Raw genomic sequence first — 25,559 nt, 5'->3', positions numbered from 1 at the left:
CCTCGCCTTTTTGTCGTTTAATGGCAGCTATTGCTGCAAAAATTGCTGCCATAACTAGTTCCACACATGCGTATTAGCCTTGTTTAGCTAGCCTGCCATTTTGAATGCATGACAGTGAACAATATCTGGAGTACGATTGAAATGACGAGCGATCGTAATTTTATGTGCATTTTTTCGCTCAAAAATTGAATTTGAACATGGTGGAAGTAATTAACGGCTCTCATAACATGGTCTGCGATATAAATTATGTTACTGTCTTTGGATATTTCGACTGAATTTGACTCAAAGTGCATTATTGAATACAAATATTTAGCTATGGGAACACATTGTACTTGTGTGTAAGCATCAAATTCCCGCTAAGTCAGTGTAAGCTGCTGGCGGCAGTTTGTGGTTGAATTTTTGAATGTCGGCAAATTTACGCAATCTTGTGACTGTACCAATGCCCATACTAATGTTTTGGTTGTAATTTTTGGCTATATAATGGATTATTTTGGTTTTATTTCTTTTTGTTATGGCTCAATGATGACTTGTATTTGTACTAGCTCAATGTGTAGAGGTCGGTGGAGGGACATTTACACACGATATGGGCGATTTTCAGATCAAATTTTTACGTGCGTTTTTCATTGTAAAATTCAAATTTCAACATCGCCGAAGCAAACTCTGTCTCCCCTAACACCATTTGCAATGTAAATAAAGGTGCTGTTCATAGAAATTTCCACTCAATTTTTACTATGAATACGATGTTTTGTACAAGGAGATGGCTGAGTGAACTCAATGCAGTACATGGAAGGATCGGATTATCGCAATGTAACTTCAAAGTCCTGACTGCATATTTGGTTTTTAAGTACAGCATGTCGGCAAAAAGTGCCACTTTGGCGTCCCAATTCGGACTCGTATACTACCAACGTGTGGGCATTTTTTCCCGAGTTTGAGCATAAATTTGATGATAATTTTTTTGTTATTCTGTCAAATAATGATATAGAATTACACAAACTGACTTTGTGGAAGGTATTGGGGCGACGACTTCAGATATTTTTGTCCCTTTCATTGCCGGTGCGGAGCCGACTATTGCGTCGTAATCAGATTAGTGAGCCGTTAATTTTTTTTTCATTCAAATTTAATATGACTGAAAATAACATTTTCTGCCAAATTTTCGCCAATTTTGACCATTTAACCAGTATACAGAATTTCTGTAAAAACATAAATGTTTGTATTTTGAATTTTGTTTGTAATATGTTTTGTTTATTTGTGCTGTCAATAAATAAACAACACATGGTTTTTTTTTTACCAATATTTCATTATTTTAAACCAAATTTCAGTTGTGAATGTGATATTTGAATGTGTGTATTTGTAAGTATGATATAGACAATTTATTTTCCAGTAAAATGATACCTAATTTTCAAAGATTGGGCCATCCTAAGTATTTTTATATCAATTTGATTACATACCACTCACTCTCACCTTATGTTAGTGAGGGGGCTGGTGGACAACAAACAATCCCATGAGGCCAATGGTGGTGAAAGGGTCCAAACAAGTTTCTTTCAATACTACAGTTTACAAACACGGACAAATTTTCGTTTGTGGACTGGGGACATTTTAACATATCAAGTTTTTAACATTTTGCTTATTCTATACTTACCACTGGATACTGATTTAAATCATTGTACGTTCTTCCAGCAATAGTGTTTAACTGCATCAAATAATCAAAGTTGCAGATTTCACGGTTTACCCATTTCTGTGTCAATCCAGATGCCTTCAGAAGAAGAGCTGGACTCTTAGCACCATAGTAGTATAAGTTAGGGGGCCTTAATCCAGTAATCCGGCCATACACTTTGTTCCTAACCTAGGGATGTCAAAAAAAATTGTGCCATTATCAGATGAAAGTTTAAAATGTGTTAACTGTTTTTTCTGATCAAAGCTAAGCAATTAGTAAACAGATTGCAAATGTAGAAAATCAATCATCACAGCTCGAACGGATTTAATTCATTTCTTAAACTTCAAATGTTTGAATCTGGTATTTGTAGTATCTTATATTATGTACTCAAATACCGCCAATGGCGTTGTAGCACAACTGTACAGTTTTTAAAAATGTTTATCCATATGGTAGTCCATGCTAACAAGAAGTGTTCATTTGTTGAATGACTATCCAGTTGCCTATCCAACCATGTTGCTATCTTTACGATATATGCTATCATTTGGCTGTTGCTATGAGCGTGGTCATGTTGTTAGATATATTTGCATACATTTTTGTATGTTTTTGTTCACTTGTGTATGAATTCCTGATATTATCTTTGCAATATACGTGATCATTTGGCTGTTGCTATGGGTGTGGTCTTGTTGCTATACAGGACCAACTTTCACTAAATCTACATCTGACACCCCTTTAACAAAGAGGTCATTGACCTTTACATAATAGTCTTGTCAAGTTTTTAGTCATCAATATTGTAATCACATATTAAACATTTTCACTATCAGAAAGTGTCTAATTACCTTCTTGCTGTTAAAATTGATAAAATAATTAGTTTGATCAATTAAAAACATCTCTATAGCAGTTCTTCTCAAGTTGTATCTTCTGAGATGTACTTCTCTCAGCTGAGATAACGCCCACTTAAAATCTTGACCACCCCCTGAAAAAAGAACATGAGTTCAGTCTGCCAATCAATCAATGAATCAATCAATAACTTGATCAATCAATCTATATCTCTAAAAACCAATTTACCAAGCACATAACCACCTAATCAGTAGTTTACAAACCTATCAGTCAATCAATTTTTTTCATTCAACTACTTAATTAATCAATCAATCAAACAATCAATCAATCTATCAGTCACTCAGTCAAGCAATCAATCACTCACCTAATCAATCAAATCAATCAATCAATCAATCAATCAATCAATTAATCAATCAAAATAATGTGTAGAGCGCCAAAATTCAGGCTAAGTTCTGTTCACATCTGCTGGATGGTTAATCCACACCATAGGCTTTACAAAACAAATGTGTCTTTAGTTTTCTTTTGAAACAATCAATAGTTGGTACAAGTTAAGTGTCAGTTGGCAGTGAATTCCAAAGCTTTGGAGCAGCATAAGCGAAATATAGTCCACCACAGTTGATGTGCTTGTAACTTGTTGTCGTAAGAAGGTTTTTGTCCTTTGAGCGTAAGGTGCGAGCTGGTATGTATACTTGTATAAGGTCGGAAATGTACTCCTGTGTAAGACCATGAATTGCCTTGTAAGTCAGGAGTAAGATCTTGTAGTCGATTCTACAACGAACTGGTAACCAATGGAGTTTGATGAGAGTAGGAGTTATGTGTTCATATTTCTTTGACCGGGTGATGATTTTGCAGCTGTGTTTTGTGCGCGCTGAAGTTGGTTTGTGACTGATTCAGGGAGACCATACAGTAAAGAATTACAGTAATCAAGTTTAGTGGATACAACAGCATGAATTAAAGTACAGCAATCCGCACTTGAGACGTATTGACGTATCGATCCAATGCGGCGGAGATGATAGTACATTGATTTACAGGTATTCTTGATGTGCTGGTTATACATGTGGCAGTACACCCAAATTTCGTGCTGTTGTAACTGGTGTGACAGACACAGAACCAATATTGACGGAACGAACAGGATCTGGGAGGGGATTGAATTTTGAGTGAATAACAAGAACTTCAGTTTTGCTGTTGTTGAGCTGTAATTTATTAAGTGTCATCCATGCCTTTATATCATGGATGCAGGACTCCATACTGTGGATAGCAGTTGGTGAATCTTGATGGGAGAACGCAAGGTATAGCTCATCATCATCAGCATACTGATGAAACTTTAAGTTATGGCGACGAATCAGATTACCGAGTGGTGTTGTATAAATTGTGAATAAAAGGGGACTGAGGACGGACCCTTGAGGCTATTTGAGAGCTGAAGGATCACTTGTGATGTTTTCGATTTTTACTGCCTGGTATCTGTTTTTAAGGTAGGATTCAAACCATTTCAATGGTGTACCTGTGATGCCGAGATTTGATAGCCTATTTAGGAGTAAACTGTGGTCGATTGTATGGAATGTCGCCGAGAGGTCGAGTAAGATCAGTATGACGTATTTTCCAGATCAATCAATCAATCAATCAATCAGTCACTCAGTCACTTACTCACTCACTCAATCAGTCACTCACTCACTCAATCAATCAGTCACTCACTCACTCAGTCAATCAATCAATCAATCAATCAATCAATCAGTCACTAAGTCAATCAAGCAATCACTCAATCAATCAGTCATTCCTTCTTAATCTGACACTCTATAACTGACATTAAGAGCTGATAAAACATGACAATATGTTTCATTATTCAAATCAAAAGTGAAATCACGCAATCATTTCTTTAACATCAAAAATAATCAATTGTCATCAATTCAATTGATCTTAAAATAAAAAATTAAATCCCAATCATTATGATTACCTTCCTCTTTATCAGGAGAACCATCAATAAAATAGAGATATGAGTTGGTGACTTCTAGTTTGCCTGTAATCACTTCCATTATAGTAACTAGTTGACATTCTTCACTGATGACAGTCTTTTCTTTACTACTTTCTAGTTCCTTGGAACTGAAACAATATGAAAGGTTTACGGAACATGATATTTTCATTCACACTTATTAGAACTGAAACAAAGGGAGCTTCGGTAATAATTTTGTATCTGCTTTAATTTTTCCTTGGAACTGGCAGAAATGAATAGATGAGAATATCTGTGATGTTTTCCTTGTATGTGTATGTGTATGTGTATGTGTATGTGTATGTGTATGTGTATGTGTATGTGTATGATCGAGTGTGTATAATTAAATAATATTATATAATAATAATAATGTTTGTAATAATTGAGTTTATTTGAATATTAACCACCCTACCTGGGGTAGTTTTTTATGCTTAGTTCAAAAAAGGGGTCATTTTATTAACATCCGTTGCCATGGTAACCAAAATCACCATAATATGTGGATGATTTTTACAAAATTTGACAAAAAACATGGAAAGAAATGAAAATGAATGAAAAAATTTCCTTGTTTTTGACATATATGACATGGGGCTATCTGTTGTAACACAAATTGCCTAAAATAGGACTGCTGTTTCCATGGAAACACAGAGTAGAGTAAACAATGTGTTGGTTAAGCTGGAAAATAACATGATAAATTTAATTATAACATTTTATTTGCATAATGACCACCCTATCTTGAGTAGTTTGTTATGCTGTGTTCAAAAATAGTTACCATTTTAGGAACATCTGTTGCCATGGTAATCCAAATCACCATATTATGCATTATTTAGCAAAATTTATGTAAAATTCGAAGAACAAAGTTTTTTTTACAAACAAATTCCTTACTTTTGGCATATATGCACTAGTGCTATCCATTGTAAGACAGATTATCTAAAATTGGAGAGTGGCTTCCATGGAAACATAAAATACACTTACATTAGAAATGCCATGTTTTAGTAAAAAAATACATCTGACATACACCTACAATCGAATGGGTTTGCTATTAAAATACCACATATTTTGTTACTCTAAGTCCAAATAAAATATGCAATGAGTCACAAACTGAGTGGTCATAAAAGCTTAACATGTATGTCAGAAGATCTGTGCCAATTACAAGGTCTAATTACGATCCCAAATCTGGCCAGGCCAGACTACATAATTTACAACATGTCACGCGCAAGGAGGGTGCTACATGTACATACATAAACAAACTGGTGTGTGGGAATATGAAGAAAATTACAGGCCTTCGCTAGTTTTCTGTTAAATATTACATGTAAAAGCCTGCAACTGTAGCAATAATGACAGCATAACACAGAAAGAAAGACATACTGTGTGAAATTACAATTTAATACAAGTTACTCAGCTTGAAAATACAACCCCATCTTGACATATTCTTGTCCTTTTCAGTTGTGCTGACATTTACAAACATGTACGTTAACGAAGTCATCAGCTCTACATACCTTTTGCAGCTATGAACAAAGTTCAACTTTCGTTTCTTGGCAGTGTAAATCATATATATATATATATATATATATATATATATATATATATATATGCACACTTAGTACATAAACTTCAGTTGAATATATGACATGATCGTGATGGATAAGCGATGTAACATTCGATTATGTAGGTCTTTGAGTAATAAGGTCTGGTTTGACTCAACATTGACACTCGTGTACCAAAATATCCATTCAAAGTTGCGTTCAAGGAATTACAGTTAGTTGCGTTATGATTGAACACAGCATACAGCCATTCCGCAGAGCCCTCATTAACATATTAAAATGAGAAAAGTAATTTGAACAACGGGTCCGTTACGCTGGGCCCATACACAGTGCTTGAATTGGGTCACATTTTTCCCAATTTTCTGACATTGATTGGCTTCGTTGTAGACCGTTCAAAGTAATCTGGTTGCTTTTATTAAAAGGTATGTATATCGAACTATATATTGATGGTTTTTTGTCCAGTTTTGATTTGTACATTTTGAGAAACCAAACGAATTTAAGAACCATGAAAATTCACTCTGGCGTGACATGCCTCACGAAATTCTAGAACTGAGTGTTACACAAGGATGTCACCGTAAACAAGCTGTATAGAATCAAAATATAGACCTGCATCATGCTTTCCATGCAGTGTGTAAACTTTCCGGTGCGTATTAGCAATGTTAAGAAGGCTTGAATTTTGTTTATTTTTTGCATTGGTGACGCCATTTTCAGTGGAAAATATGGCAGGAGCACATATCGTGTACTATGAGGCGATGTAACACCTGAGTGAGGCGATCGGCGAACAAGCTTTGAGATTAGTAAAAATGACTTTGAACAACCCTTTTCGACAACTAACCTTTACCTAGTATTTCAAAAATCACAAATATACTGCCAAATTATATGCACAATTCATGAGATTTTAGTTGTGTTTAAAAATTTGACCCGATTGAATCGCGTCCGATGTCACATGCTTGCTAGTTATGCAATCCACTCGTGTATAGATACTCACACTCATGTTGTTGAGCGGTGATCACCGACAGTGACATTTCTGTTTTAAATAGTACATTTGAAATTTGTCTTTTTCAACGGTGAAAACATGGTTTTTCTCTTTATTTTCAGATTCAACGCAAGACTACAACGCACTATACGATTTTTGCAGCTTCATTATTAGATTCTCTTTTCCAATTGGAAGTCGGGAATTTCTTAAAGTTGAATAAAAATAGTCCTGTGAGGTCTTTTACGTTTATTTGTCTTTTCATGTTATGACAGTAATGTGGGTGTCGCTTTAGCTATATTTCCCCGTCTTCATGTGTTTATCCTTCTCACTTTCATCGGTCAGAAATTACACAATTATATTCTTATATTATGGTAAAAACTTACAACTGAAGGTATATACAGTTCTAACCATTCCAGCTTGAATGTATCTCCAACTAGTTTACTAGCGGATGATATTGGCCCTACTTGTAATTTATTTTCATCATTCCATTGTATTTAAACCTTGTACTTGACATTGTGCAATATTTATAATTCTCAACAAAATACCTCAACATGCCTTACCTCGCTCATACTCGAAGCAGTCCCGGTATAGATCACTGACATAACCAGAGAGAATATTTTCGGATTTACATGTAAAACAGGGAAAGATACGGAAAACATAATGCAGAGTCTGAAGCCAAATTAAAGTTGTAATTATTTTTACTTGCCAAATATTTGCATTTTGGAAATGGCAAGACATGTTCATGTCATTTACATTAACTGTCGGCCAATAAACAAAGTTTGGTCGATTGACAGTACGCACAGAGTCTCGGAGTCTGGTCATGCATAAGTTCAACTGCATGCCTAGGTGCTAGGCACGCCTTGCTTACGCGATTTGTCTTCATTCTGGTTCACTGTCACTCCAAATTGCACGACAGTAACGAATTAATCACAAGTTACATGTTATCTGAAAAAATCAAACTTTTATAGTGGGTCTGAAGTGTGATTTTAGTGATTATAAAGAACTCCTGCGTTGCTGCTTGCTGTGGAAAATCGCCCGGTCAAACGAGGTCAGCTTCAACTGCCAGGTCAAATCAGTCGCTTTCTACCTTTACACAACGATCCTACTAAATTTTCTTGCCATGGTTATTTAAAACACATAAAAATCCACCTTTTTGTGAAATTTGTAAACTTTCCGGTCCATATTAAGGAAACAATGAGAGAAAAACCAGGTCGAAATTCAGTTCAGGACCTTGAGTATCCGTCCCGAATTCATCTGAAAATCGGTATTCCTAAATGTAATTCCAAAATTTATTTTGCTGGCACGAAAGAAGAGATGTCAGTTAAAGTTCAGGCATTTACAGTATCTAAAATGGTGGACTCTAGTGAAAGTTACGGCGAGTTGAAAATACCCAAAAATAAGGACCGTGAGCAGCCATTCAAAGTGTAACAGTCGCGATCTGAAGGATAGATTGTATGCAAATGAGGGTGTTGCGGACTGGCTGCATATAGTTGAGGATGAGTAGCCTTCCATACCTTCCATTTTTAAGGGAATATTGATAAATTATCCATGATTTCACAGTTCCGTCACCATCAAGGTTGTGACCTTTTATTTGCATTGTTTTAGTATGCATGCGCTGTGCAGATGCACACGTAAACACCTTGTGAATGTGATACAATGATACACAGTGTAACAATATCATCATGCCTGGAATGACCTATATCACGTGCTCTCCACATGTATGCCGTACGTTTCATAATTTCAGGTACGTTTTTGCATGGTTAGATCACTGTGTGTCAACCACTTCTGCTCATGCTTCCATACAATCGATTGCAGTTCTTTTGGATTACCTTGCCTCAGATCATCTTCTTTTGTCAGTCACTGCTACTATTGACAATCCCCCATCTCTAGACAGTAACATAGGGGTCACGAATACTAACAATAAACCGGCTGGTAATCGAATACAATGGAATAAAGTCAAAGAAAATCATATATGGAAGTTTAACTCTGTTTCGGACAAATTTCTTCGACGGGTTACATTCCATCTCAAGCTTTGTTGTGCCGTAATTGTCATTGTGATTCTTGTCACCACAAGGATAGTATCAATCTGTTCTATCGTGACATTACCCAAGCATAATCAAATGCATCAACGGCATGTTTTAACAATAGAAATGGCAACTATGTACCCTAGGTTCCTGGTTGGAATGATTATGTGAAGGAAGCGCATGACAACTCAAGAAACGCCTTTAAGTTATGGGTGGGTAATGGAAAACCAAGAACTGGACCAATTTATAGCATTATGAGCAAGGCTCATGCCAATTTTAAGCATGCATTTCGTATCTGTAGACGACATGAGAAAGTGGCACGCGCAAACAGTCTAGCAACGTCCCTGAGTAAAAATGACTATAACCGCTTCTGGACTCAGGTGCGCTCTGTCAACTGCACTCCTCTCCTCGCATCAACAGTCGGAAGTTGTTCAAGACAAGAAATCATTGCTAATATGTGGAAAGACCACTATGCATCGTTACTCTCTTCTGTGAACAGCAATGATCACGAGGACTTGGTTAAATCTTGGGTGCATTCACCTGACAACTCAGATATTAATTTTTCTATCAGCAGTGCTGAGGTTTCTCACTCGATTAACAGTCTTCCAAATGGTAAAGCTGCTGGCACTGACGACCTCTCTTGTGAACATTTTAAATATGCTAGCCACAGACTTCATATTATGTTAGCTCTTGTTCTTTCCTCTATGCTGTCGTATGGTTATCTGCCTAATAACTTCATGACGACCATAATCGTACTACTTGTTAAGGACAAAATGGGTGATCTGACTAGCAAAGACAATTATAGACCTATCACCATCTCTACTGCAGCTTCAAAAATCATGGAATCTATCATTCTTGATCGTTGTAAAGCAAATCTCAGGACCGAAGATCATCAGTTTGGTTTCAAACAAGGTCATTCCACTGATCTCTGCATTTACTTGCTTAAGGAAACGATTAATTATTATCATAATTACAATAGTCCTGTTTATGTTTGTTTCTTAATGCAACGAAAGCTTTTGACCGAGTTAATCATTGGTTACTTTTTAAGAAACTCATTCACTGGGGTATTCCAAAGTATGTTGCTCGTATATTATTGGTGTGGTATCGCACGCAACGTTTTTTCACGCAATGGGGTGGGGCTAGGTCGTCACTGTTTTCTGTTGGGAATGGTGTTCGGAAAGGTAGCATTCTTTCCCCTTATCTGTTTAACGTTTATATGGATGATCTTAGTAGTCAGCTGAAGTCATGTTATAAGGGCTGCAATATTGGTGGCCGAATGATAAACCATCATATGTATGCTGACGACTTAGCTCTTATATGTCCATAGCTCTTATATGTCCATCAATTGCAGGTCTACGCTCTCTTGTATCTATCTGTGAAATGTACGGTGTTGACCATGACATTATTTTCCACCCAAAGAAGTCGAAATGTATTTATTTTATGCCTCGTAAATGTTTAATTAGAGTTGAATGTTTACCTTCAGTTTGTGTTGGAGATAAACCACTTAGTATTGTTCATGAACATTCTTACTTGGGTTATACTTCGACAGACTCTATGCATGATGATAGTGCAATCAAGCGCCAAATGAAATGTTTTTTTCAGCCAAGACAACATTTTACTCCATAAATTTGCACACTGTACAATTGAAGTTAAGACTACATTGTTTAGAACTTTTTGCTCAAATATGTACTGCTCACAGCTGTGAGTAGTATAATAAATGAGAATTTTGGACCACTTTAATGACATTACCTCTATTTCATTAGTTTTAAGGCAAATTAAGTCTTATATCTGTACTAAAATCAATTTTAGAACCAGTTTAAAGCGACATACCTAATTTTAATCAATTTTAAGGCAAAATAAACCTTAGTAGCATTAGTAATTAATAAGCAACACATAGCTTTCAAATAGCTCTGTCATAGTATATGGTTTTGGACCACGAAACAACGTACCTGTTTTACCTAAAAATAAATGGTAATAGTGTAGTGCAGTCAACCGTTTACTATTATAAATACATTATGACTCATTGTATATACATCGTACACTCAATTAAACAAATAAAAACACAGAGTATATACACACAAGCATAGCATAAATTCAAAAAATGTCAAACGAACAAAGTCAAAAGCCAACCACTTTCGAAGATGACACAATCGAATTAAGTCCACTTAGTCCACTTAGTTCACTTTCTCTGCTAGCTATAGCTAATCCTCTAGAGAATGGTGAGGATTTATTACTGGATATTTTAGATGAAAAAAGAAAGATCCAAGAGGTTCCTACAATTAAATGGAGAGAAGTTCCAACAGAAAAACCATTTCTGATTACTCGATATCATGAGGTCCATTCTTCTTATGGTCTCGGATTATGGATTTGTCTCAATAATCCAATAACTTTTAATGAACTTTATTATACTTACGCTCCTAGCAGAATGATAAATGAGATTCTTACAAATCTAAAACTGCCATTAATAGTTGTTTCACGTGGGTTAAAAAAATCTACGAGAAATCCAAAGAATTCGTATTATAGTTATACTCTAATGGATTTTGATGTAGTACAACAAAAATTAATGGAAAAAAAAGAAGTTAAATAACAGTTAAATAACAGTTAAATCATAATTTAATGATTATTCAAAAAACCTGATTATTTTTTGGTTGGTTTAACTTCAGTTTTAAAAAGATTTGACGCTATCGTAAACACCACCAACTCAATCTCACTATCTCTGGATATTCTGCGTTCCATTTATCCCAAAATCGTTTAAAAATTTGATTCTGTGAAAATGCTTCCATTTTCAACTCTGGTATTAGTGCAGCTTCCTGATATTCTCCTAAATATAATAGAATTGCTTTTATAATTACACTGAAGTTGAGTGATCGATATCGTGTTGGATCTATATAAACTTCATCAATTGAAGAAAATATTATAGTAACAGTTCTTAAAAGATAATAATTTAGATTATATTTTTTTAAAACTTTTTTAATGTGGTTTTTAGGGTTATAGATGCTTCGACTTTTTTGTTTTCTTTGATCATGTTCAAAGTTTTCATTTAAAGATTCATCTAAAGATTTATCTAATGATTCAACTAAAGGTTTGTTTAATGAATTACAGCAATCAAAACAGTGAAACCTTCCATAGATGTTACCACAAATGTTTTTACAAATATTATTACGAGGTATATTGAATTTTCTACATATGTTACAATGTATGATGTTATACCATTTTTTTTTGTTTATTTTTTTGTTCATTAAATCACAACAATTAAAACAAAGTGTACTGAAAATGTTAGTACGATCACTGGCTACATCTGTTACACCATTTCGTTTACATAATTGACATTCCATTATATAGTTAGTTTATTAGTTTATTATATTATATTATATATTTTTTTGTTAAATAAACTAATAATATTCCACCACCAGCTAAATAAATGTATTGATATAACTTTATATCATCAGAAGGTTGATAATAGTCACTAAATTCGGGTTCATTTTCAAGACTTGTGAGTGTACTCTGTGTACTCTCTGGATGAAATTCAAGATATAAATTTAAGTTTTGATCAGTCAGAACCAGATTTTGTATCGCATGAACATCTAAATTTTTTTGTTTCGCTATAAAATCTAATACTTTTTGTCTATGTTCCAACCATACTTCTCGATCTTTATTGAAATTCTCCAAAGCTAAATCATGTCTCTTTAATTCTTTTTCATGTTCTTCTTTCATATCATCGCCGCCTGAAGCTGCCTTAGCTACATAACTACCACCAACAAAGGCAGTTGCATTTAAAATAGCTCCACCAACTATCATCGCAATTGATGCACCCATTATGTATAGTATCTATACTATTAAGATATATTAAATTTATTAAATTATATAATTTATTAAATTATCCTTTATATTTATCCTTTATAAGGATCAACTGGTAACATATTTCTTTGTTCCAACATATCTTTCTCTAATACTGCTCCACTCACAGCTATTGCGAGAGAAGCAAACTTTTTGAATGAAGTACTTGTTTTAGGACTGTCTGGAGCCATCTTTATAGTTTTGTTAAGTATAAAACTATTAGTTATTGTTAAAGCAGATAAAACTGCACCATCATAAAGACCATTCACGATTAGTTTAGTATAGTCTGTCATTGTGTATTGTGTATAGTGTATATATTATATAAAAAAAATAATTTCATATTTATTTATTATGTTATATATTTATTATATTTATTATATTTTATCCTATATTTTATCAAAGCCAGCAAAAATAAATGTAATATATATTATATATAATATAATATATAAAAAATAAATGTTTAATTAATGATCTATATTATTCTATTATTCCATTTCAAATAGAGCTTTATTTTTAACTGGTTGTAATGTCGTTAATTGTTTAGACTCTGTTGATTCTGATGAATCTGTTAACTCTGCTGACGACTGAATATCACTTGATTGTAAAAACCACTGTCTTTTATAATATAAAGCAGCTGCCCCAATTACTAATGAACCAAGAGTTAATAAAATCATAGTATTAGTACTATTAAATTGCGAGCTTTTATTGTCTGACTCAGTTACCTTTATTGGTTCCATTGATTTAACGTTATCGACTATCGGTTCTTTTGTTTTTAATTTTTTTCGTTTTTTTGCTTCAGCTGAAATTACTGCTAATTTTTTACCCCATGCAACTCTACCTGGATTTTTAGTTTTACTGTTTGTAGTAACAGTCTCTACTTGAGTTTCTACTTGAGGTTGTGTTATACTTTCTGTATCACTCATTTTTTACACTAATATAACTATATAATAACTATATAATATAAAATATTTTATTTTTAAATTACTTTATACTTTATTTTATTTTTAATCAAGTCAATTTTCAAGTTGTTTTCAATATCTTGATCAAGTTCTTGATCAAGTTCTATACCAAGTTCTTTAACAAGTTCTTGATCAAATTGACTCAAGTCATTAAAGTCAAGTTGACTCAAGTCATTCAATTTATTCAAGTCATTTTTTTCAATTTGACTATTCAAGTCATTCAAGTCACTTTTCTTGAGGAGACTAGTGTGTGTTGCAAAGTTAATATTATTTAAAATGGTGAGACCACCACTTGTCAATGCCAAAAGAGGACCATAACTGTATGCTAACTTTCCAGTAAGTTGTTTGAATTGATTTGTAACAAGAAAATTGTTTTTCAAGTCGTCACTTAATTTATTCACATTATGTACTGGAAGCATAAGTCCTACTATTTTACTAATCCCAAATAAAACTCCATTTACAATGTTGTCACTTACGAGAGAACTGTAAGTGCTTTCATATATCTTATAATACTTTTCAATTTCTTTATCGCTCGCTTTTTCAATATATTCGAGAGTGAAATTTTTTCCTAAGAAAGCTTTTGATTGTCCAGCAGCAATGATACAAAGTAATCTTTCTCTGTACTTAATTATTGGAGTCACCTGTGGCTCTGATATTGCTGTTACCGGTGCTGTCGGCTGTAAAATAGTGAGCTCTGACAATGTCTGTTCCATTTTGTTATAGTAACTATATAATAATATAAATAATATATTTATTTTGTAAAAAAAGTAGATGATAACTAACGCAATAAATAACCAACAAATATTGGCAACATCATTGATTAACAGCAATGACATATTATACTAACTATATCAGATTAATTATACTAAATCTATACTAAATCTATATTATAAGGTTGTCTTAAACGAAATACTAATTTACTATAAGGAGTATATTTTAATTTTTTTATAAATTCATTAATTTCTTCCTTATCTAATTCCATTCCATAGTTTTCAATTATTTCTTTCACATCATTTTTACTCGGTGTGTAATACAGAACAAGCATACAGATGTTTTCTCGAAATGTTCTAGCGATACTCGTAAATTGTTGCGTAAGTACCCATACGCTAATATTATCATGACGAGCTGAAAATGCTAACTTTGTTAAAATATTGACACGAGATTTGACATCCTTCGTGAAAGCGCAGTCATCTAGTATGATTAGACTTTTTGTATTTTTATAACACTCGAGTTCAATACTTTCATTTATTTTTTCTATGTTAGGAATCATTATAATAATGTCCGAGTCTTTGTAAATACATTTTTTATCGTAAGCTTTATTGTTTATGAACGTCGGACAGATTATGATTATGTAATCGAATACGTTTTTATAATACGTTTGTAATAGTTCCATAATGAACTCTGTTTTACCCGAACATGTCGGTGCACTAATAAGCATATTGAAAGGAGGGTCAAGCCAGATCATTTTCATATACTAATAGTATCAATATATAATAGATTTTAATTTAGATTCTTGAATTTTAAGCATAGCATCACTTATAATGAAAATATTTGCAGTTATTTTTTCTTGCGGGTCTGTGGATTCTCGTTGAATTTCCAGTTGAACCCCATCTTTTGTATTCATGACTTTCAGACCACTACCATGATATCTATTATCCTTAAAACTTCTTAAATCAATAAACAGACAATATTTATTTAACAGAAAGTTTTCCTCAGTTATTTCCTCTAGTTTATCGCAACAGAACTCAGATGACATGAAATAATGTCTGGTTTCTTCCCAAAATTTTCTAGGAGATAATCCCTGTGCATACACTTTATTTGCGATACCTTCTATCGTTATTGCAACAGAATTAATACTAGGATTAAAGAATAATTCAGTGTCTAAATTTTCTTGTAGCTGTGGTTTACCAAATAATACAAAAATTCCTTTCAAGCTTCTACGTGGTATATTAATGTTCTCGTTAATAATTGTATTCGTACCAGAGAAGTTAATTGTTCTGAAATGTTGAATATGTTCGTAAAGAAAACTTTTACCACTGTTATAATAACCCTTAACTTCCATAGCTAACTTTGGATCTCTTATCATTTCATATTCAAGTTGGATGTTTGTTTTAAAGTATAATCCCAACGATCTGTGTCTTCACTTACTAGGATTTTATTAATAGAAGCAAGAGTAATCTCCCATTCGATATGACTTCCTAAGCTCAAAGGATATACGGCTCCATGACCATTCATTATTGGGTGTAATTTCGCGAGATCGATCGCATATTTTTTACTGTATGCCTTATGAAGTGCACCCTCTCCTAAGTAATCCCCACCACCAACTCCATCAATATTACCACTTCTCAATTTTCGGAGATTTTCTGACTGAATTCCATACAGCGTTTTATTTGTTCTATCTGAATACAGATCTTTATACGTTTGTACTAAGTTGTAGTTTGTTAAATCCATTAAGATTTCCCCTTCGAATTTTAAAACTAATCGACCGATGATGTTAGCAGACAGGTTTTGGACAACAAAATTCTTATTATGACCTTCTAGTTTAAGATCAAAAACAGTGTCTTCTAATTTTGGACATCTGATATATAAAACTTCACCAGGTTTTGCACGATTTGGATTATACGTTACAGCGTGATGAGTTCGTTCTCCTTTACTACCGAGTGCATTCAATTTTGAGTAATCACCTTGAAGTTCAATATTGTAAGGCATTTTTTTCTATACTATATTATACTAAAATACAAAAAAATATTAGTATATTTAATAGTATATTATTTTTTATTTTTCATTTATTTTTTGTTTGTTTGTTTAGTTAAAATCCGTTCATAAAGGTATACCGCTATTGCAGTCGCCAACAACCATACATGTTCAGCTATAAATCCTACAACTTGTCCCGCTGTTTTTAAAACAAACGACACAATAGAGCCAATAATACCTGGCAGTGCCATCGCTGCTTTATTACCTAGCCATTTTAATACATCCGCAACACATTTAATAACTGCTTTGACTGGTCCACCGCTGCTACCGCTACCGCTACTACTAGTAGGTGGTGATTTCATACCTAATGCAATAGCTATAGTAGTTATAACTAAACCGAGTGCTGTTGCCAATGAAACTATAGTAACTCCATTACGTTTGAAAAGAATTACCAGTTTATCTTTAATACTATTGTGTTGTAGTTGATCAAAGTCAGCCATTTTAGATAGGGGAGCTGCAATAATTGTAGCGTTTGTTGTGATTTTGACGTTTTTTTCTTCTGTTTCTGTGCTTTTCTGCATTTCTACTTTTGCTGAATTTGAGGGATTGGGGTACCTCTGAACATTTCTTGAAGGCTCCATAATATTAATGTCGGGGTTGTAAAATGTCCAATCTTTTGACAGGTAAGGTCCATTGTTTCAATGGAATGTTACGCCTGGTCCACCGTCTCACAAAGCATGTGTGAAAGCAGACTAAATAACAAACTGTTAATACTGATAATCTTTAATCACTTAGAGCGCTCTAAGTATCTTCAGTGTGAAGCCCCTATAGGATATGTATATTAACACACATGGTTAGAATGTTTATGTTGTTAGGATTTAGATACTTCATAGTGTTTGTATTGTAATCCGTTTTGCAATTCTATGCATATCTTTTGTTATTCTGTGTATATGGCATGAACTGTTTCTTTTGTGTAGTTATAGAATTCTGTTTTGTTTTGCTATTAATAATATGACTCCTGCACTGTCTATGGTTGCATTTTAGCCCACATAGCATTCTTTGGTAAAGTCTTCTGACGTGTGTTTAGGTCTGTGTGTGTGTGTGTGTGTGTGTGTGTGTGTGTGTGTGTGTGTGTGTGTGTGTCTGCCTGTCAGTACATGTGTGCGAATGTATGTACATGTATGTACAAGTGTGTGTATGACTGATCATGGAAGTAGAACCCCAGGAAGGACGACTGGCTTAATCCGATTTAAAATCTTTTGTTTTAGACCAAGTTAATCCCTTTGTCTCTATTGTGTTGGGTCCCTTTTGCATAGCCATCGCCTCCGTGGTTCAAGAATGCCATTCTTCTGTTGTTAAGGCGTTCAAAAATCCAGGGTCGTTGCTATGCAAGCGCAGTTGAATAGAGGGGTCAATGCGACAGCGCAGAGTGTTTCAGCAGTTAGATAGCGTCACTACGAGCTTGGTCATACCAAACATTTGAAAACCGAGCAACAACTAGATAAGTTATGAAGATTTTTAACTGCCATTACATTTTTTGTGAGTTAATTTCACCTCCTGACTGTTTTCTTTGCGACAATCTCTGACAAAAAGTGTCTTAGTAAAATTTGAAGCGCTGATTAAAAGCTTTCCGATGACACCACAATCTCTTAGCTGCAGATTGTTGTCAAGCATCAAATGACTGTCAAATGTCGCTGATTTTCAAGGTTATTATGCCTAATGTTGTGATCACACTTGATTGTTTATGTTTATTTTGCTATTTACAACAGGACAACCTTCGCCGCCATACGCTATCATTGAGCCCGACTCCGGGCCCACACATACACAAAAACAATCCTCTTCCACAATAGCACTTTCAATAGTATCAGCATCGTTCGTGTTGAAAGAATTTTCCTCATCGTCAATGTCAGAAGTCACGCACGCCATGTCACAGAATTGCTTGTCGGTGGCCATGTTTTGATCAATGATGCATCATGACACTATCGATAATAGTTGAGAACACCCGAACAAAACCTGAACGCCCTCATTAATATGCTAAGCTTGTTACGATCTTAAAAAGTTGCTGTTCACACCTTAGTACTATGAAAACAGACTTGTTTTCTTAGCAAACAGTGGAGGCAATGACTGTCCCTTTGATCTATAACAGCTGTCTTTCCTGGGGTTCTAATTCCATGGACTGATGCAAGAACAAAGAGGTCATAGGTTAAAGTATAAAGGTTACCTTTCTGATCTGACTACATTCCATTCTTCATCACCTAGTACATCATCTTCCAATTCGTTCACCATTGCTTCTTTAGCAACAGCTAAAGGAATTGCCTCTGTTGATGATGTCATGTTGTTTCCTGTGAGATAAACACACTCATAAGATTAGATACTAATAAAGTACTAATAATGTACTGAGTATAGACTAGAAACTGTCTTGAATAGCCATACTGCAATTGGCAATAACACAAATCCATGGACTGAGATACACAAGATATATACAATATTATTTTAGCTAGGAGGCAGTTAGGGTAACTGACCAATTGCCGATATTGATTGACAGATTCCATTGACCAATCATTGAGCGTAATTCCGCCATGTGCACTTGCACGTGTCACAGCTTAAGACAAACAAAGCAATCTGTCGTAGCTTATCAGCGTGTATTTAATGCCACGGCCTTGACCTTGCGATCGGTTCTCATATATAATATTTGCTTACAAACATTGAAATTATTGTGAAATACTGGTCATGGGATTGGTATAATATATATGATCACTATCCCCAAGGATAGAGAGGTTGAACCTTATTTTTACAATTTCTGAAGCCAAAAAAATATCGACAAAAGTTGACATACATGATCAAGAAGATGGACCGTCATTATGTGCATTTGTTTTGAGGTATGTATGTTGATATTACTGTGAGTCAAACTATTTCATTGATCTACTCATAAAATACAGATTTTTTCAGCCCAAAATTGCCTAATGGATTAGTGCTTTATCTTGTTGGTCATGGTAGCGGCAAAATTAAATGTTGATCATATCACATACGATATTGCCGTAGTTTCTGGCATACAGACGTGCATGTACATGCAATGTCATGGTGTCATACGCATACGCAGTTATTGGCGGTGTACCCCGTGCTTTCTGTGTGCCAAATTTTAGACACAACGAAGACGAAAGAAAGTGTCGCCATGTGCATTTGTGACCTTTTGACTGGAATGACACACAAGGGTGACCTGCATGTGACTTTATTTATTGTTTATATTTCATAGTCATTTCTCCCCATTGTGTACTCTTTGGTTTCAGGGATCACGTCAATAACTGAATTTTTATCATAATGTGATATATTTTAATGGTGAAAGTATATGTAATATTGTTGGGCCTACATAGGCTATATATGCATTTTAGTAACTACCATTTTTATTCTTGACTGTTTTTATACTATTATTACCACTTTGACAAGAAGGAGGTATGTAATTCGCCCAAAACTAACCAAGTACGGGCAGAGTTACGAGCTCGTAAGTCTCAAGTACGAGTGGCGTCTGAACTCGTAATTTCCATATACGGGTGACGTCATACTCTTGCAGTTGGCCTAATTTTCGATGAGTACGCAGAGGACTCACGCTTGTCGTATTCCGCGAGTACGTGGCGAATATTTTGTTGTTGTAAATTAAATGTAATAATAATGATATTCTCTTATCATTGATGTGAAAAAATTGTATTGTGCGATTTTACGGTTTACAGATTGAACTCCGCACAACTCGCGTTAGCTACATCGGACACGACATCCACACACACTAAACCTCCTACGCCGTTCATCTATGCATGAAAAGACGAATAAATATTAAATGTGGGATATTTAAACTTGCCCTTACTAAAACAAGCTCTGATGACACTGTGGACGTTTTAGTGTGAAATTGTGATCACCCACAAATACGGTCTTTCCTTGGTGAATAATGACGTAGTCAATGCCGAGCTGCTGCGTTACAAATCAACGCTAGCTCGCTCCCACGTTACTTCTGGGATCCCGGGAAAGTATGATTATCATTCATTGTATGTTTTCAATTGTAAGACACCATGAACTCTATCAGAGTAGTTACATATTTGAATGGATTCCCATTATCAACATATCCCAGTCTTTATAATTATAAGCTAATTTCTAAAATCTCAACAAATCATGTGTAAAAAATCAACAGTGCATTTAATTCTGAGTAAATGCAATACCAAGTAATGTCTTTCACCGGCCCCAGTTTATAAGGGTAATAAAAGAACCAATTGTCGAACAAAGGGAAGGACGGTTTACGTATAGGTTTTGATATGTTAACAGTCGCTCCATTTGACCATTTACGACAACATCGTCTGAAGTAGCTGATCGATTGAAAAGTAGAAAAAGTAACGACGTTTTTTTTTCTATTTCTTTTCTTTCTTTTCTTAGTACTTTCTGCTCTGTTGCTTTTTTCTTTAATTAATAAAAGATTTTTTTTTAAATATTTTTTTTAAAAAAGTAACGACGTGACAACAATCTGGTACGTTGTTTGAATAACAAACATGATCATCCATTTTTCATGGGGCTCACATGGAAGACAGCAAATACCACGAATCTCACAAAGTATCTGGTAGTCTAAGAGTAATTTGTTATAATCAATTTCAATAACCTTATATTTCAACTTACTTATGTTACTAGTAATTTTTTTTTATCTGACATTAAATCAACACTAGGCATAATATTATGATCACATAAAGAAACACTCTTACGATTAAATAGTTGTTTAATGAAAAATGAATGAAAAGATTTCTCAAATGTATAGGGTCGTTGTCAGTGTGTGCTAAGCTTATTGAAAGTATGCCATTGCTGATTTGCAGGGAAGAAAATTCATATTTCATGATCATGCTTGGCAAGTCGTATCTCATAAAAAGCGTACTTCATAAATGATAGTCCACACCTTGTTGAATCACTACATAGTGAAAGATTATTCTTTCCAATTCAATGTTAGCAATGTTAGCACCTTATTGTATATATCACGATCATCGAGTCAATGTTAATCAGTCAGCGATTTGTATTCGATCTAGGTCTATGTCGGCGAACAAGTCGGACAATGTACGAAAGTTACAATGCCATGTTAACACATTTTATCAACGCTGGTAAAACGCAACTGCCAATCGGATTCATGGCATGACGCACACACACATTCTACCGATTAATTGTTCTTCTTCTTGAGATTCTTTACAATGTACACACACAGATGTGTTGTCATGTAATGGTGCAAATGTAAGAACACTTTCAACCGTGATTTTAAATTAGCGGTGCCACATCACAACACAGACCGCGACAACTGCATGCACATCAACGGCGCTAAAGAAGTGAAAGTAACAATTGTAGTTTGCATCTGAATGACACTTATCAGTGTCCAGTTTGTTTCTCTACGTTGCTCATTATAAACGACAGTACTAATTTTATATGGTACAATTTTTTTCGTTGCGATTGATATCGATATCATAAGTGTTGATATTTATTGCATTGGTTTGGAACATATTCATGATTTAATGTTTCTGTGGCCACATACAGTCGACACCTGTTTGCTATCGATAGAACGTCTAATAGTAAAGACACATTTTCACTTCTGAACTTCAAGAAATATTTACATTTAGTAGCGATAGCGATGTCTACCTTGCAGTCTCTAAAAGCCAATCTGTACTCGTACAATTTAAACAAATTTGTAGTTGTGCCCTCGTAAGGATATATGCTATCTATCTGTCTAGTTTCAGTGTTGGTTTGGTGACGAAATTTTCCCGGGCGTTACTTAATTATGTCCCTTACCCCAATGTTCGCAAGCGTAATTATGTTGGCCTATCACGCAAACTTACGGACCCGAAAAGTCACTTTGCACACATTGCTATATATCTGTCTAGTTGGTTTGGTAACGCAATTTTCCCCGGGCGCTCGATTTATGCCACTTACCAATACGGCTTATGTTCGCAAACGCCGTTATGTTGTGTTGGCAGGATTGGTTAGGAAATTTATTTTCATAATGAAACATTCAGTCACACATATCATGACGATAATATATTCCTTATTATTTGTCAGATCATTTGTCACGTAAATAAAAAACTTGGAAGGCGGGATCGTTACTATAGCCACACACCCTTCAACAGAATGATATGTCCCAGGAAAAAAGATGGCGCAGATAAAATGTACATTGTACTGAGTCTAGGCATGGAAGTACTTCCGTGGTCTAGGTGAACGAAGGGATTGTTAGCCTAAAAATGATAAAACAAGACTTGTGCGGCCACAAGTTAGGTTAGATAGGGTTCTTAACATTCTAGTTCAATCACAAATCGACTTTTGATATCGATTTGACGTTTAGATTTTCCATGGGCAGTAACTCATTGAATCCAGTATAAATGAATCCATGCAATGGCTATGGACGTCACCAGCTACAAATTTTCAGGCTGAAAAACCTGCACCTACACAAATTTTGTTCTGTTTACCCTCTAGTTTGCTCCTGAGCGCTTTCTTTCTTCCCCGGGCAGTAATTAGGAGGACCACTACATGACGTCACTCATATTTCAGACTTACGAGCTCGTTAGGTCACCCGTATATATGTTCAGACGTCACTCGTACTTGAGACTTGCGAGCTCGTAACTCTGCCCGTACTTGGTCAGTTTTGGGCCAATTACTTATATGCAAGAAGTTATCAAATTTCAATTAGATGGAGTAAGAGGTCTTTTATCTCTAAGTGTATTTCCTGTTTGCTTTAGTGAATCCAGATACAAAACAAAAATGTCAAGCAACAAGATTGAAACTAGATATCATAATTTGTCAATACCACTGACATGGCTCTAAATCAAAGTTATATTGTTGCAATATTTTACATCACTACTTGTGCATCTGATCCATTTCATTTTCAGTAAAATTTTTATTGAAATAATAAAAGCTAGATTAGAAATGCGATAAATATCTTCTGCAACAGCAACCTCCCAAAATATATGAATAAACATAATTAATGTAAGTAAATAAACAAAAATAGCGCCAATGGTGTTGTAGCACAACTGTACAGTTTTTAACAATGTTTATGCACATGCTGATCCATGCTAGGTATAGGTGTTCATTTGCTGAATGACCGTCCAGTTGCTTATCCAACCATTTTGTACATGATCATTTGGCTGTTGCTATGGGCATGGTCATGTTGCTAGACATATTTGCATACATTTTTTGAATGTTTATTCCTTTGTCTATCAATTCCTGTTATCCTTGCAATATGCATGATTATTTGGCTGTTGCTATGGGTTTGGTCTTGTTGCTAAGCAAATTTACAAACATTTTAGGAATGTTTACTTAATTGTCTTTTAATCCCTGTGGTTATTTTTGTGAAATACACCACCGTTTTGCTGTTTCTATGGGCATCTCTGATGCAATCATTTTGATTTGAACAATTTCCCAACTAGCCACCCGAGGTAATGGACCCATCAAATATCATGGTAATCGGTTCAGTGGTTTTGACTTTAAGTTTAAGTTGTTTACACACACACACACACACACACACACACACACACACACACACAGAGACAGACAGACAGATAGATGCCGGGGCGATCCCTATAGCACTACTGAACCTCAGTTCAGTTGTGCTAAAAAAAAACAAAGATGATTTGTACATGGGGGAAAGTATTTATACTTGTACAGTAGTGGCCTATTTTAATTTGTACAACTGGTACCTTATTTCTCATTTAGTGTAATAATTTAGTCATGTAAAAATAAGTTGACCTTTACCAGAAATTAAAGTAAAGAGAATGTTTTTATATTGTGAAACAACATTACTACATTTATATAACCTTTTGTAGTAACACTTTAAAAGCAATATGTCAAAAATGGTACTTCATTCTGACTGTCAGGAAATTTTATTACAAGTAAGGGTGACCTTTTTTTTTTTGTTTCTCATCTCCAGTGGAATAGTCAGGCGGGGCGGGCGGGCGAAATAAAAAAAAAAGGGGCAAGAAACAAAAATCTGTATTTTTTCAGTTCTATTCTCTGTCCTTTCTGTCCTGTCAGTCGCTCTACAACTTCTTTTCTCTTCTCTTTATTGAATCCTTGTTACAAGTCTCTTTCCTTCATTTTAGCAAGGTTGACAAGTCCATAGAACAACTTTGTAAGAAGGTGAATACTTATCACAGTGTTTTATTTAAGGGCGGTAAGTAGGTAAAATCTACAGGGTTCCCACATCATTTTTTAATCTGAATATCAACGAATAGCAGTGCTCAAATTTATAATTCCCTTTTTCAGACAAGGACAAAGAACAACTTCAAAATAACTCACAGTGAACATATGATTGAATAAAAACTTTGAGAAATCCTAAACTTGTAACCAGTTGTTTCATTTTTTATAACTCTTACTAAGTGTTAGTACACTGCTGTGTTTATAATTCCCTCTTCAAATTCATGACGAGGTTAAGAAAAACCAACATTTTGAAGAAAAAAAAATCCCTGACTTTAAAAAGTAGCAACTGTGAACGAAAACCTTACAAATAATACTGTCAAACAAACTTTAAAATAATTTTTTATTAATTACCGTTACGTTACTGGCTGTGTATCATGATTTGGTCCTGCTATATCAAATGACAGCATTAGTTTCATACCATAAACTTGATACGGAAAGCTGACATTAGGTGTCCTTGAAACTCAGAACTTGAATCTTTAACTAAAACTATCAACGTCAAAGTTGGGATGCTTTGTAAATACCACTGTAATTATTTTCTGATTTGCACAAAGTTCATTCTTCATGTCTGGCGCACATGCATCGGCCGTCTCTTTTGGCCATGCCAGTGATTCAACATCATGCAACACGATCCCCTAACACAGCTTTTTTTCGGAATCAAAATACACATGTACTCATTTTGTTTCCATTAATCTAACCCATCATCAAATGAAAATCACAACCTGTCCCATAAATTTGATTTACTAAGGCCTCTGAGCTGTGGCAGATACATGTTCCGGTAGCAAGTTCAGTGTTTCACACACGTCAGTGAGTAAGTCAGAGGTCACGATAGTGACGGTAGACAAAACATGTGAAGAGAG

The 25,559-nt window shown here is 34.7% G+C and overlaps 1 protein-coding gene across 2 annotated transcripts in view; it reads right to left on the bottom strand.

The window, feature by feature from the left end:
• Positions 1-25,559, bottom strand: part of LOC144451067 (neurobeachin-like protein 1) — a 312,418-nt gene that overhangs the window by 66,436 nt on the left and 220,423 nt on the right. For both annotated transcript variants that reach the window (XM_078141830.1, XM_078141831.1), the window contains 4 exons: positions 18,728-18,848; positions 4,443-4,588; positions 2,491-2,627; positions 1,640-1,843 (listed from right to left, as the gene is read on the bottom strand). In XM_078141830.1, the coding sequence (XP_077997956.1) occupies positions 1,640-1,843; positions 2,491-2,627; positions 4,443-4,588; positions 18,728-18,848 (608 nt within the window). The remainder of the gene's footprint in view (positions 1-1,639; positions 1,844-2,490; positions 2,628-4,442; positions 4,589-18,727; positions 18,849-25,559) is intronic.

The sequence above is a fragment of the Glandiceps talaboti genome, chromosome 20 (assembly GCF_964340395.1).
Source record: "Glandiceps talaboti chromosome 20, keGlaTala1.1, whole genome shotgun sequence".
NCBI lineage: Eukaryota > Metazoa > Hemichordata > Enteropneusta > Spengelidae > Glandiceps > Glandiceps talaboti.
Note: the sequence above shows the minus strand (reverse complement) of the source record. Positions and strands in the feature narration are given on the sequence as shown.